The sequence below is a fragment of the Acanthochromis polyacanthus genome, chromosome 8, assembly GCF_021347895.1.
Source record: "Acanthochromis polyacanthus isolate Apoly-LR-REF ecotype Palm Island chromosome 8, KAUST_Apoly_ChrSc, whole genome shotgun sequence".
NCBI lineage: Eukaryota > Metazoa > Chordata > Actinopteri > Pomacentridae > Acanthochromis > Acanthochromis polyacanthus.
This window is the reverse complement of record NC_067120.1, coordinates 39501366-39517027: the sequence shown is the minus strand read 5'-3', so window position 1 is coordinate 39517027 and position 15662 is coordinate 39501366. Positions and strand designations below refer to the sequence as shown.

General features: G+C 38.6%; 1 protein-coding gene across 1 annotated transcript in view; it reads left to right on the top strand.

Annotated features, from left to right (window-relative positions):
- Window positions 1–342: 342 nt before the first annotated feature.
- Window positions 343–15662, top strand: part of syt9b (synaptotagmin IXb) — a 61929-nt gene continuing 46609 nt past the window's right edge. The window contains exon 1 of the mRNA XM_022221103.2: window positions 343–887. Coding sequence (XP_022076795.1) covers window positions 740–887 — 148 coding nt within the window. The 5' untranslated portion in view covers window positions 343–739. The remainder of the gene's footprint in view (window positions 888–15662) is intronic.

The following is a 15662-nucleotide window of genomic DNA, read 5'->3' as shown; positions in this document are numbered from 1 at the left end:
CACCGTGTTTCACATCATGATGCCGCCATGTTTGGCTTTAAACGGCTAAAAACAGGCAACATTCATTATTAAATAGTCTTTAACTTCTCTAACATTAACTCCAAAAGTCCAACAAGAAAAAACAATCCTTGGTTTCTTGTTAATTTTTTGCAGCAGCTGCTCAAACGACGTTGATAAAACAGGAAATCCAGGATTCCTGAACAGAGCTGGTTAGTTTTGCAGACTTCAGGTAAATCCAACATTTTAGATTTGAGAATGAACTGAGGAAATCATTTTTACAGTGTTTTGAGCGGAGTCGTTTCTCTGAAGATATAAAAAAAAGGAGGGAAAAGGAGTGAATGAGGGATTTGATGGCATTTTGTAGGAGGAGAATCTCAGCTGCTGGAGGCTGAGCTTCCTGTCCGTCCGCATCCCGACGCGCGGAGGAACAAGACGAGCATTCATTCACCAAACAGAAGCCGAAGCCTATCAGTGATTCAGCAGCAGCAGGAGGAGGATTAGTGCTCTGCAACCGAGCCACGCACGGGAGGATTCTGTAAAATAAAATAAAAACTTCTCCCGTCTGCGCCGAAATCTGCGCTAAATTCTGGATTTCCGCTGGATGCGTGGAGCGCGCTGGAGCGGTCCAGGGGTGTAGCCGCGGTGCGTGTTTCCTGCGCTGAGCCACGGTGGTGCATGTGAGGGAGGCGGAGGAGGAGCAGCCGGAGTGGCCGAGCAGTCAGAAGGATGCTGGAGGGCAATGCCTGCAGAACGAGAGGATGAGATTTGTCGAAAGGCGCTGGGGCTGCTGTCCGACCTGTGCTCCAAGGGCGAGGTGCAGGACGACAGCTGCCTGGATTTCATCTACTACTTCAGGGACCTAGCCAGACCCAGATACACCGACTCAGGTCAGAACCCTTGATGTGGGAGTTTAAATCAGGCTGGAGTTTAGTGGAAACAGCAGGACTCGTGCGTAAAAGCAAACTTTACGCATTTTTTTATTTTTATTTTTAGAAAAGCTCTGAGCAGAAACCTTTTATTCCATTTAATTCCAAAAGTTCACCACCAAGAATTTAATTTCAGCTGCTAGTTTCATCCCTGATTTAACATTTTAGTTGCAGGTTTAACAGGTGTCTGCTGGACTTTTTCTTGTGTTTCACTTTAAATCTCCTGAGAACTTGTTGCTCTGCAGAAAACGTTTCAGTTAATTCTAGTTTCTAAGAGCCTCCGTCCTCCTTCTGCTCTCAGGCTGGATGAAAGTGATGCTCTGCTTTCAGGGTTTACTCCAGCAGCCTTTAGAGAGAGAGGAAAAGCCCCACCCAGTAGCTCCCAGACCTCCCAGTCATGATCAGACCAGCAGAGGGAGGAAAAAAAAAAGTCACATTTCTGCAGAATCTGGTTGGAAAATATGTAGGATAGGAAACAGGATAGAAACCCCAAATCACCAAAAATCTGGACTTTTATGAATTTGAAATTTGTTTTTTTTCCAGCATTTGACTGTAAATTTACACAATTTACTATATTTAAATTAAAAAGCAAGTATTTTACAGATATTTGCTGTTATTTAAGATTAGAATGACGTGTACTAGAGTGAAAAAATGTGTTTTTTAAATGAAAACAGCCTTCTAGTATAAAACTGTAAATGATGTGTGCATGAAGTTAAAAAACTGATTTTTCCAAATGCTATTATTCTGTATATTTAAACTGAAACATGGTGAATTATATTTTTAAACTGTTATTTTCCAGACAGTTTTGTCAAATTACACATAAAATCAACTAAAGCCAAAGGAAACAAAGTACTAAGTGTGAGAAAAATCGATATTTTTAGATATTTGCCATGATTTGAAAGGAAAAATATGAAGAGTTCATTTGCAAAAACATTTTCAGAAAACTCTTGTTTAATTGAGATAACACTAATAATGTATTTGTTCTCTAACTTGTCATGTATTTTTCTACCGAGTCAAATCCGCTCAACTTCAGTTTGATATGTCAAGTAAACAATTTGTAAAAAAAAAAATCTGATCATTTATCAAAACACAGTTCTCTTTTTGCAATAAACTCTTCATATGTAGATTAGGACTGAAAAATGATGAACTATTTCACAAACATTTAGTAAACAAAATGAAAAACATTCATTTGTGATGTGAAGCACGGTGGTGGCAGCATCATTATTATGTCTTCAATCAGGTGGAATTTGCTTAAAAAAAACTCAGTATAATTCACCTAAAAGCTTTAAAAAAAAGCAGACATTTGAATAAAAACCGTCCATGAAGATGTGAGATCAGCTGTTTGATGCTTCCTGCTCCATGAGGACGATCACGTGAACTCGTCATGTATGACTTAAAGCTCCTACACGTGTTTTCGGCGTCTACGTCTGCTCCTGGTTTGCGTGTTCACATGTATGTTGGTGTGAGCTGCAGCCTTTAAGCGTGTTACGATCGTCATTAAACATGTATGACGGAGGAAGTTGGAGCTTCCAGACCGGATCCCTGAGGAGCCGTGACCCACTTCGATCCACCACAAACTCCGACTTCTAGGAAACACCGACGGCAGCTTTAGGAGTTCAGTCTGGTTTAGAGGCTCTGAATTAACGCTTTGCTGCTTTTTATCTGCTCTGGACGCACATTTTAGGTCTGAACTAGAGGAGAACCCAGAATGAATCAGTCTGGGAGACTTTCTGGAGAAAATAAACTCCTTTAAAGCCATTTTTAGTTGTAATTTTTTTAAACAGTTTGCTGCCGTTTTCATAAATTATAGATAATAAATTCTAGTTTTAATTTCAACGTTAAGTGTAGAAAACAGGACAAAAAGTTAAATAATGTCCACATAAAAAAATATTCATCCTTTTACAATGTTTGTAGAATTCTGCTCTTTATTTAAATAGGAGAAAAAAATAAAATACTGTTGACAGATATTTGCTGTTATTTAAAAGAAAGACTATATTATGAATTACTTTTAAAAACTAAACTTTCATTTTACAAACAGTGTTTATTAAACAAACAGGAAAAAAAAGCATGGATTTAAATGTTAACTCTGAATTAAACTGCAGATATTTACTGGTATTTAAAGAAAGATTCTGTAGATTAAGGACTGAAAAATGGTGAATTAGATTTTAAACTGTCATGTTTTGTTAAATTACACGTAATATCTGCTAAAACCAAAGGAAAATCTGCATGAAGCAGAAGAAAAATCGATATTTTTCTGGTATTTGCTGTCCTGTGAAAGTAAAAATATGTAGATTAAAGACTAAAAATGGTGAATTATTTGTTAAACTGTTATTCTACAGACTGTTTGGTTAAATACAGATGATAAATCACAGATAAAGACATGAATAATGGACGTTACAGCAGGTTTCTGCTGCAGCTTTAGTGTCTTTGTCGGTTTGGACCAACGACCCGCTGATCTCTGGGTCTTTTCTGAGTGTTTCGCTGGGAAAAACTCACTTTTTATTCCAGATTTCTGCTGTTTGTCTATTTTTAAACGTCCTCCTTTTTCATCATTTCTCTGAATCTTCTGCAGAGATCCACAGAACAGACAGATCATTTCTGAGATCATTTCTTAGACTTTCTTTTATTGTCATTGCACAAAAAAACACAGCAGTGAAATTCTGGCCACTGCACAAACATGTAGATTTTCACATCTTTAAGAAATGTTAAATTATTCTAATGTCATGCAGCAGCGGCTTCGTTGGTTTCTCTCCAGGTGATTTTCCACAAACCTTCCCTCACATTCGTTCCTAATAAGAGCCGAGTTAAACTGCAGCCGACTAAAACATTTAGATTTAAAGAAAAGAATCTCGTTAAATGTGAACTGACAGAACAATAAAATAAAAATCTGTGAAATCTGCCAACCAGAGTCCAGGAAAAAATGTGGAAAATAAATATAGTTTTGACTGATTTAAACATTTTAAAAGAACAAATTACTACATGGACGTTATAGTGGATTTTAGAGTCAGAAGGAAATTAATGCTTTTTTCTGTTCTATTAAATTGATTCATATTTTTGATTTGATTTAGTATTTTTTCAGTCCAAATTTAAATACAGTAAAGCAGTAATTTTATAGTCAAACACTGTAAAAGAATTAAATTTAGTTTTTAAAATAGTGTTAAAATGTAAAATTATTGGCAAAAAAAAAAACTAAGATAGTGGCATTTAATGTGGATTAAATATGGGGAAAAATGGTGATTTTGCAGTTAATACTGTCAAAGAATGAAATGTTAAAAAACTTTAACCCCAGAAAACCCACTGTTGCAGAAGTACATCAGTTTTATTTTTCTTTTTACATATATAATTTTATTTATATTTTTGCTCATTTTCTTCCCTACATTTGGGTGTTACAGGGTTAAAACCGTTAAATAGAGGAAAAAACTAACGCTCTTTAGCCAAGGCTGCAGATAAACACTGTAAAAGAATGAAATGTAAAAAAACACTGGAATATACCTGTCAAATAATGAGAATCTTTGCCAATTTAAATACAGTTAACTCTACAATAATCATAATAGTAATAATATTTTTTTTCCTGATTTAACTACAGTTTAAAAGACAATAATATATTTTTTGGTCACAGTTTAATATTTGCAAAAATCCCCATTCTTGATGTGGACATAATTTACAGTTTTGGAAAATGAATTTTAATTTTGGTAGGAGCTTCAGGACAAACCCACTGGACTTGTTACGATCACCAGGACCTGGATGACTCAGAATTATTTACCCTCTTCCTGATTTTCTTCTATAAATGTCCACAAACTGACTCTACGTTGAGCTGTAAAGTCACATCTGTTGGTGCAGTGAAGTTCTGCTCAGACGTTTCCTCTCAGAGACCTCCTTCATGATGTTTCCTGAACATGCTGGTTGGTTGGCGTTTCATCGTAAACCTTCAGAGACTCCATCTGCAGTCGTGGGAACAATGTTCAGCCGGAAAGTAGAAAACGCGAGAATCACTTTCATTTCTCCAAGATGAGCGATTGATTAAATGCCGGGAGAAACGGGTTAGCTTTCATTACACCCCTGATTGCATTTCCGAGGCATGGTTGCCAGGCAACGTGGCATTATTGGATATTTGCTTTTAGAAATGTTTGAGCCCCTGGTGATGATCTCCGACAAACTTCACGGCTCCTCGTCTTTCTTTGAGCTCCTGTGTTAAACGTCCTCCTGAATCTCCTCCATGCGAGGCTTTTACTTGTCGTTTTTCCCGTCGTTTCCAGGAATCAGCGCCGTCATTCCCCTCAGGTCCACCTTCCACCTCAGCTGCTGGATGTTATGGAGCACTGAGGACCTGGAGGCTCATGGAGCTCAATCAGTGCTGCTGGGAGCTTTACTGGACGCTTTAATGAGGCTCCACACAAAACTAGAAATCAGCCATAATCACAGCTCCGATTACTGGATTAACCCGGTTCATCTGCAGGAATCTGGGTTATTATTAAATGACAGCTTTTGAAGATAAAAACTGAATTTATTTGGGTTTAAACTTACATAGTTTGCCCTTTTAAATGGGATCCATAACGTTGCTGTTAAACCAGCATTCAGATATTTCACTTTACATCACATTATATTAAGAAAAGACTACATTTATTGCAAGCATCCCAACAAAAGAGTCGTCCTCAGTTTGACTTAGGAGCTCCATCAGAGCTGTCAAGGTGTTATTTTACTGTGAAAGTCTGCTCTGTTCTCTGAAGTCAAAGTAATCAAGTTGTTTTTTGTGTGGATATTTGTTTGGTTTGTCAGTTTCACAGCAGGATATTTGCAGTAGTCGTCTAATTATCGTGAACATGAATGTAGATGGAGAGCTAAGGATACAGCACAGTCATTTAATCACGAGTATTTATCGATACAGAGTCCCAATTGGATAAAGCTTTTCCAGATAATATAAACTAAGTATTGTAGATCAGCTGTAGTTCCTGGTTGTTCCACCAGGTGGAGCCTCTTCCTGTTTAATACTGTAGAGACCAGAGGAGGTTAAAGCAGAGAGCATTGTGGGAGTTTAGCAGCAACAGGGCACCATGACAAAGGCTGCATCCATATCTCCACCCTCTGGACTTGCAGACTGAGCCCACGAGGACTTCAGTCATACGTAATGTGACGTCTTTACCGTCATCACGTAAAGTCTGCAAGAGCGGGAGTCTACAGCGTTATGAATGGAGCTAACAGACAGACTTGGAGTCCGTTTCAGCCGTTGCCGTGACACTGTTTGAAGAACTCTCATGTATACGCTATATTATTAATTAATTTGGGTATTACTTACATTGGAGGACTTGCTTTCATCCTTTTTCCGCCATTATTTTGCTCAGCTCATGATTTCGGCTTCAGACTGCACAGCTTTTATAGGCCAGACGCAATAAAAAAAATAAAAATCGAAAAATTTAAACGTCACGTCCGTATAAGTCTGCTTGAGGCCCCTTATGGACTGGATGAATTGTGGATTTGGACAGCCCTCAGCACTCCTGGACTTCCCGTGAACGCGCCTGCAAAGTCCACAAGTGCGGTGAAGTCCAGAGATTTGGATTCAGCCAAAGACTTCCATGGAGGTTAATGACCTCCAACTAGAACTAGCATGAACAAGCAACAACTGAAATCAGGCGTTTTCTGGAACTAGCAGCGAGTCTTTCACATCTCTGCGTTTTGTTGCAGCTTTCTGAGATCTTTAGGTCGACTTCATTCAGTCAGAGAAGTTCTGTTTCAGAGATTTCTGATCAGGTCTGGAGGTCATCAGGTTTGGGTGTGGTCGGTGGAATTGAACTCACTTCCCAAAAAGTGATCAATCACAGATAATTCAGGGTTTAAAAGAGGGGCAATTACTTTTTCACACAGGGGCAGGTAGGGTTGGATAGCTTTGTTCCCTTACAAAGTTAAATCATTTAAAAACTGCGTTGTGTTTACTTTGTCTAATATTTAAATTAGTTTGACGGTCTTAAACACTTAAGTGGGGGAAATATTGACATAAATAAGAATTTGAGAAGGGGTCAAACACTTTTTGATGACATTTGTTTTAAGTAGCTCCCAGTAAATTATTTGTTACAGAGATGATGCACAGTGTCACTTGATGTTCCGTCCAGTTTTGTGTGAACAACAGTCCATGTCTGAATGATTGAATGCTACCATTTTAGCATTGACGAAGCAGAACCTGTAATTGGCTCTATATAAATAAACTTGAAAAGAATTGCTATGTATCCCATGACTGAAAATGACTTTAGTTAACCCTCCTGTTGTCCTCATTTACAGGCACCAAAAAATATAGTTTCCTTGTCTGAAAAAAAAAAATCCAAAAATTTAGCAAAAAAAAAAAAATTCACCAAATTTCTGAAAATTCCAATAATTCCTTTAAAATGTTATGTAAAATTAAAATTAAAAAAATCACACTTTTGGCAAGAAAATTTCTGTAAATATTTTCAAAAAATGAGTAAAAATCTTCCAAAAAAATCCTAAAAATATCTAAAGTGATTACATATGTGTCATTCACATAAAAATCAACCCAAATCCAGCAAATTTGCTGGATTTGGGTTGATTTTTATGTGAATGTTCTTAAACACTTATTTCCTTTTTGTTCCCCACCATAAAAATGTTCAGATTTCTCAAAAATGTGGACATCAGAAGTTTCACTGTGAAAATAGATTTTCTTTTCCTCATTTTCTAACTTGAAAACGGGTCAATTTGACCCGCAGGACGACACGAGGGTTAAGCTGTTACCAAGCTAATGTTAGCTAGTTAGCACTAAACACAAAGAACAACTGAGGAGATCTTAGAAAGTCTTCATGGCCACAAACCAAAGCACTGAAAAACAGAACATCTGAGCCAAATAAAGAATGAACAGATCACTACAATGATGAGAATTCATCCACTGGGGAACCTGAACGTTTTACTAGCTCTAATGGAGATTCATCCAACCATTACCACCACCATCATCCTGTCTGTTTAGACAGAAATGATCGTTAAAAGTTGGCCTGTGTTTCTGTGTCAGTCACTGATAGACGTTACTAAATGGAAATATGAAGCTCATGTGTGGGATGAAACAAACAATTAGAGCGGCTCTCCTGCTGCCGTTTCCAGCCGTGCACCAGTTTAACTGCAGGTTATTATCTGTGGAGGGGTTCTGGGTAGTAAACAGGAATGAACGGTTACTGCTCTGCTCTGAGGGACCGATGGAGCCATTAGAGCTTCTTCAGAGCCACGGCATCCACCCATCAGCTCTAACGCCTGCAAACAGCATGATGCCCTACAGTGAGAACGCTGCTCCTGGTTCTTATCATGATGTATAGACTTAATAAGGAGCAACAGTCTGGTTTGCACAGCGGCTCCAGGAAGTCACGTTAAAGAGCAACGCAGCTCAAGATTCATGAACATTCAGTGGGAAGTTTGGCCAAAGGCAGACACTCAAACAAAAAGGCACCATCAAGATAGCCGAAAGCGATTCTTAGCAGTGATGCCATAGAAGAGACATTTTTAGTTCAACAAAGAACCTTTTAGCAACAGGTTCTTCAAGCAACAATCCCTCAAAGAACCACCAAAACTGGTTCCTTTAGGCGTCACAGATGGTGCGACAAACAAGTGAAGCAAAATTAAGATGTTTAAGGAACTATTTTCAGGATAGTTCTTCCAGGACGATTTTTCAGCATTTCTGGTTCCCTTCCATTACATTTAACCTTTTGGGCTTAATTCAGGCAGAACATCATATTTCAAGACTCCAGTTCGGAATTTCAGAAACTATGATGGACATTTCACCATTTTCTGATGTTTTATTGACTCCAATAAAAATTAACTTTAAGCACTTTAAAGAACAACATAAAGGATGCAACAAACCATCTCTTAAATAAGTTCTTTGATTGTGGATGCTGCTCTGAAGAACCAAAGAACCAATGAAGAACTGTTGTTTTTCTGAGACTAGGAGGCTCTGGGTGGTGCAAGATAACATCCAAACCAGATGGACATCTTTGGTTTCTAGATTTTTGTCTTCAAATGTGCACATTAGCGTTCTTGTTTTTTGTAGTTTCAGTCTCATGTTTTGGACTGCATTCGGATATCCATCAAAGTTTCTGTGACGTGCGGCTTTCATCAGACGGTAAACTTAATTTTAAATTAAAAATACAATTCTAAAGTAAACAGAAAAGTAAAACGGTCAACACAAAGACTCTGAACGTGGTCCGGTAACATCCAGACACGTGCAGTGGATGATGTTTTCATATTCTACCAATGCAAACTCATGTCAAATGTGCACATTAGCGCCATTGTTGCATAGTTTCAGGCACATGTTTTGGGCATATTCTGGGCTGCTCTGTTAAGTTTACATCTAGCAGACCAACCTTAGTTAGGTTTGCATTGAGTTTTTCCTATAGAATATATTAAATTTGTTTCCACTTTGACTCTGCAGCATGAAGCTAGCTACTAGCATTTCTTTTGCTATACAGACAACAAGCTCCAGATTAGAAATATTGATGATAATGAAGCAAGATTTTAAGCTAAAAGGATTGTTGGATGATTTATGAATGCTACTGCCTCTGCCAAGTCTCATTTATTGAAGCCACAGGTGCATGATGTCGATTTAACTGAGAAAAAGGTGATTTTTGCGTCTGATGCTGGAAGTTAAATTAGTTCTAATCCTGAAGACGCCTCAGACGGACTCGCACACTTTGACGTTAATGAATAAATCCTTATTCCAGCCTGGAAACGGCGACAGTAGATGAATGCGGCGGCGTATCTTAACGTGTGAGGGCGAACACATGTCACCGTAACACTAAATGTTAAATTTAACATGTGGAAGCGGCGCTGGCATTTAACTTTCATACTGGAGCCTCCGGTTCAGTCGCCACCTATTCTGAGGTTCAACGAGCCTTTGTGGATAATCAGGCAGCGTGTTGTTGGTTCCCACAAATCAAAAGACAGATTCAGTCCAAATCAATAAAAGCAGCCATCTGTGTGTCTGCTCACTTCGGGGAGGAGGACATCTCTGCTTCCATCAGGATGATAAATTTGCGTTGTTGGACGATGAAGACGTGACTCTGATCTCCTCGGCTGATGAGCTTCCTGCTGCCGAGATGTTTTCGTTTAAAACCAAATGGCTTCACTATCTAAGATGCTGTTGGTGTTTTCTGTACAGATTAGTGTAGATGGGCTGTGTCTTATGCAGCATATGAAGTTTGGGCTGAGATACAAACACTTCAGTCGCCACCGACCCGCCGTCTGACGACAACTCACCATTTTCTCTACGAATCATCGTCATTTTAAGGCTTTTATCACCACATTTAAGGTTAATATGGTCAACTGGCTAACAATAGCACATCAAAGTGTAAATAATGTCATTTCCTGTTGCCAGCAGGTGGCGCTATGACTGAACAGATATTATTATAAGGATGTGATCAGGGCTCTGAGCAAACATGTGAGGTTTGAGGCAGATTGGAGCATGCAGAGGGGAGTTAGATACCACTTCCTGTTTCATGACAAAGCATCAAAGTTCAGAAGGTTGCTAAAACCACACTGTTTGACTTTTGTGGAAGATTTTGACAACTTTTCATCATGCAGGCCTGGTGTATATACTGCCATAATTTAAGGTCTTTTGGAGTCACTCCTTCTGAGGCGTTAACCGCTGAAAATGACCAAAATCACTACTAATCTCACAATCAATCCAAGATGGTGGACTTCCTGTGGGGTTTAGGGTATGGCTTCATGAGGCTTTTTTGCGAGTCCAGACGTGCTGCATATGCCTACCAAATTTTGTAGCCTTTCTGGATAATCAGGCAGCCTGTTGTTGGTTCCCACAAATCAAAAGACAGATTCAGTCCAAATCAATAACAGCAGCCATCTGTGTGTCTGCTCACTTCGGGGTTTTCAGCGTTGTTGGACGATGAAGATGGGATTCTGATCTCCTCGGCTGATGGGCTTCCTGCTGCCGAGATGTTTTTGTTTAAAACCAAATGGCTTCACTATCTAAGATGCTGTTGGTGTTTTCTGTACAGATTAGTGTAGATGGGCTGCGTCTTCTTTAATTAAAAGTAAACGAGTCCAGAATTATTTAAACAGCACAAAGCATTTCATGTTAGAAGCATCAAAAAACAGGAAATAACAAAACTAGTCTGACTAAAAACACATCATCCCCTTTAATTACAGTTCTAAGCTGATCCCAGGCACATGGAAATGATTGTATTTTTGCACAAATTTAACAATTTGCATGAGCGGTAATTCTAACAGTTCAGTGGTAAAATGGTATCTGGTGATGCTTTCAACACCTGAGAGTCTTTGAAACGAAAGTCGACAGAAGCAGAAACTCTGACCGTCCTAATCTGCAGGTTTTATCAGCTGCAGTACCAACTAATTAACAAATTCCACTGGCATTATCTTGATGATGGTTAAATAACTGCCTTTAGTCCTTTTCATCATAAATATGATAAGTTAAAATGCAAAAATCACACTTCAGTCGCTGCCTGGCTGCTTTCCTGTACAAACAACGGTTAGATTCATGCATTCATGCATCATTCAGTGTCTGATTTTAAATTTATAGTTTTACTAATTTATAATCTACAGTTAATGTCTTCTCTGTAGTTTCTACACTTTGAGGGCTGGATTGGACCCTCTGGAGGACCACTTTAGGACCACGAGCCTCATGTTGGACACCCCTGTCATAATATGAAGGCAGCAAACAGGAGATTCAAGATATGTTGAGTTTTCTTCATAGTTCAGCCCTCAGGACCCCAGAAATGATGTTTTGTCATTGGGATCCATCTTTGGTGATATATAGACCGTAGAAACGGCATTTATTCACAGTATTTAATGCAAATTTGAATTTATTTATCTTCATACATCACATCAGAGTTCAGTTTGTGTTTTATAACGTGGAGATTTGACAGGAAACAACCTAAACGGACACATTTTATCCTTTAACACTGCTATTAAGCGGTCAGAACCTGAAGCGGTGCGACTACGCTGGGACTTGACGGCGTTAGAATTAGAATCAGAGCAGTCAGCTGTGGGCTTTGTGAAGCGATGCAGGTGGAAGGCAGAGTGCAGCTCTGCTCGGGCACCAGCTGGAGGAACGGAAAGCAGCACAGAAATGATCTACAATCTGTGCCCCGATGCCGGTTTGTGTCCTCAGCTGGCACCAACAGGACCGAGCAGCTCGTTGGCTTTGATGTGGTGAACAGCCGATGCATCGTTTGAACATTTCACACTAAAATAATCCAGCTTTTTATGCAGATAAACCACATTACAGCTCAGGATACCAACGTGTTCGATTCAAGGTCAGCCGCTTTCCTTTCAGAAGTCCAAACAGTACACATTCAGTAAACTCTTAACTCATTTAGGCTTTAGAAACGACACAAACAGCCCAGACGGCTCATTCAGTTCCCTGTTCAGGCTGCAGTCAAGGCCTCCACTTTATACTGCTGGTGGCCCTTAAATGGATTCAGCAGAGTGTCATTATTATTCAGACACAGGAGCTTGAAAAGACTTTTTCTACAGATCATCATACGTAGAATTATCTGACAAATGATGCACTTACTACTTTTTGAATGAAACCTGCAGCACCTTTGAACACCTTTTATACTTTGAAGGCTCAATAACTATTCATTACTGTCATGTTGGACGTTTTTGAATAGTTTTAGATCGTCTGCATCGTAGTTTGCACACTTTTTATGTCTTTTGGGACCAGTTTCAAGTCATGGTGAACCGTCTTTGGCTTCTTTTGGACATGTTTTGAGCCATTCTGGACAAATTTTAAGTAATTTCAGGCACGATTCAAGTCATCTTTGGTGAAATGTCGATCAAAGACTGGATTTTAGTAGAAATATGGATCCATCCATAGATATATACACTTAAAGGAACTTTATGGAGACACTGGACCAGCCTAGATGGAATATCTTGCACTTTTATTTTCCATTTTTAAAGACGAATTATTATTCATTATTGTCATTTTGGACAAATGTGAACTACTTTGGACAGTTTTTATCTTATTTTTTAACAAATTTTATGTCTCTTGGACAAGTTACAAGTCTATTTCTGTCTTATTTTTGACAAATTTAAACTGGAAACAGCAAAAAATTGGAACTTTGTCTGGTCAAACTTTTAACACATCAGATTCTACTGATGTTAGAGCCTCAAAAGTTGGTGAAATGTTGACAAGAGACTGGATTTTAGTAGAAATATGTATCCATCCATAGATATACACTTACAGGAACTTTATGCTCTTTTTTCCATGATCAAGGAGCAATAATTATTAATTATTGTCATTTTTTCATCATTTCTGCATAGTTTTGGACCATCTTCACCTTATTTTGAATAAATATCATGTCTTTTTGGACAAAAAAGTCCAAAAAACGCACACATTCAGTAAACTCGTAACTAATTTTGGCTTTTGGAATGAGAAAAGCAGCTCAGACGGCTCATTCAATTAGCTTTGTCGAGGCTTTCTGGAGCCACAGGGCGCCTCTGCTTTTTAAATCCTCTCCCAGGCTGCAATCAAGGCCTCGACTCAATACAGCTGCTGGCGCTTAATTGGATTCAGGAGCTCTATTAATCAGTAAGCTCACTAAAGGAAGTCGACAATTATAATTAAAAAAACAAAAGGTCAGAGAGGTTTTGATTAGTGTAATTGTCTGTGGTTGCTTGTTTTTAAGGTACACGATAAAATGAAGTTTCTAACGTCTGCTTGGATGGACGAGTGGTCAGTAAAGATTAAAAAAAGAGATTTTAGGTCTTTTGGACAATTTTGGAGTCACTTTTAACCATCCTTGTCTTCTTGCACCCATTTTAAGTCTTTTTTGATAAATTTGAAGTTATTTTGGTCAAATTTTAGTGATTTTGGACAAGATTTAAGTAATTTCAGACAGGATTCAGGTCATAAAGACTGTATTTTACAACTTTATGCAGACACTATACCAGCCTGGATGAAATTTTTTTTTTATTTTTTCCATTATCAAGGAGCAAGAATTATTCATTATTGTCATTTTTGACATCATTTTTGCATAATTTTGAACCATCTTGACCGTATTTTGAACAAATTTTGTGTCTTTTTGGATAAATGTGGTTATTTTGGACCAGTGACATCAAAAAATTGGAAAAAATGGAACTTTGTCTTGTCATACTCACCAAACATCAGATTCTACTGATGTTAGAGCCTCAAAAGTTGGTGAAACGTCGACCAAAGACTGTATTTAATAGAAGTATGGATCCATCCATAGATTAACACTTACAGGAACTTTGTGGAGGCACTAGACCAGCTTGGATTGGAAATTTTGCACTTTATTTTCCATTTTCAAGGACTAATAAACTTTTCAGTTACCTTGTTGTTCGGTTTCAGAAAATAGTTTTGATGAAAAGATGCAACAGTGAAGCAATCAAGTAAAATCGTTGATTAGAAACTGGAAATAAACATAATTATGCAGGAATTACGTCCAGTATCTGGTTCTTGCTTCCAGTATCGTCCAAAGTGAAGCTACATTCCCATCAAAGCATAATTCAGAATGTAGTTTAGTTGTGTAAGGACGTAAGTTTGTAGTAGAGTTCTGGGACAGGACTTTAAAACCTTGTGATAGTGTACTGAGGATACTAGCAGATGTAGAGAAGATGTGTTCATGTAGAAAGAAAGCACAACACGTAAGGTTACCAATCAGTCAAAGGCTAGCGAGCACGCTAACAAAAGCTTATAGTTGGAAAATATACTTTTAAAAGGGACAATCCTTGATTTTTGGCACAACTTTTCTTTAAAGTTGTCTTTTGTTGTTATAATCTTGGCACCGAATCGTCCACCAGATATTTCCGTTCCTGAGCTGCTCTGTGGGATGAAGGCGTTCGCTCGCTCTAATCGCCGTCCTCTCTCCGGTTCTTTTGCCTTTGACAGCTCAAGTGTGAAGGAAGCACAGCGGCCAGAAGCACAACATGAAGGAAAGGCAGGAACTTAATGGATCCTGAGCTCACGATCCGCCCCTGATCACCGCCACCTGCCTGCTCGGAGAAGCCGGCGATGGCTGTTGCTATGGAGACCGTTCAACACTATAATCTCCACATCTTGTGCCTTTTAATTACATCCTATATTACCTTGATGTGGTGTAGGTGGCATCTCTGCAGTGTAGAACGGATGTATAGACAGGAGGAGTTTCTGGAAGAGTTCAGGCTGGATCTGAATCTTTGTGTAACTTGAAGACTTGTATGCTCAGTTGTTTGACAAATAACGCACTTGTTTCTCTTTGAATGAAACCTGTAACACCGTTTGATACCTTTCATACATTGGACGATCAATAATTATTCATTATTGTCATTGTGGACATTTTTTAAATCTTTTAGATCACCTGCATCTTATTTTACTTATTTTTTTAGTCTTTTGGGACCAGTTTCAAGTCACTGTGAACCATTTTTAGCTCGCTTCGGACACATTTTGAGCCATTTTGGACAAGTTTCAGGTAATTTTAGGCAACACTCGACCAAAGACTGTATTTTAGTAGAAACATGGATCCATCCATAGATATACACTTACAGAAACTTTATGGAGACACTAGACCAGGGGTGTCAAACTCCTCCTGAGCTTATCATCAAGCTCAGCAGAAGCCTGATAACAAGCCTGATCATTTGAATCAGGTGTGTTGGAAGAGGGAAACATCTAAAACATGCAGGATAGTGGACCTCCAGGAACGGATCTTGACACCCCTGCACTAGACCAACCTGGACTGGATATTTTGTACTTTATTTTCTATTTTCAAGGACCAGTAA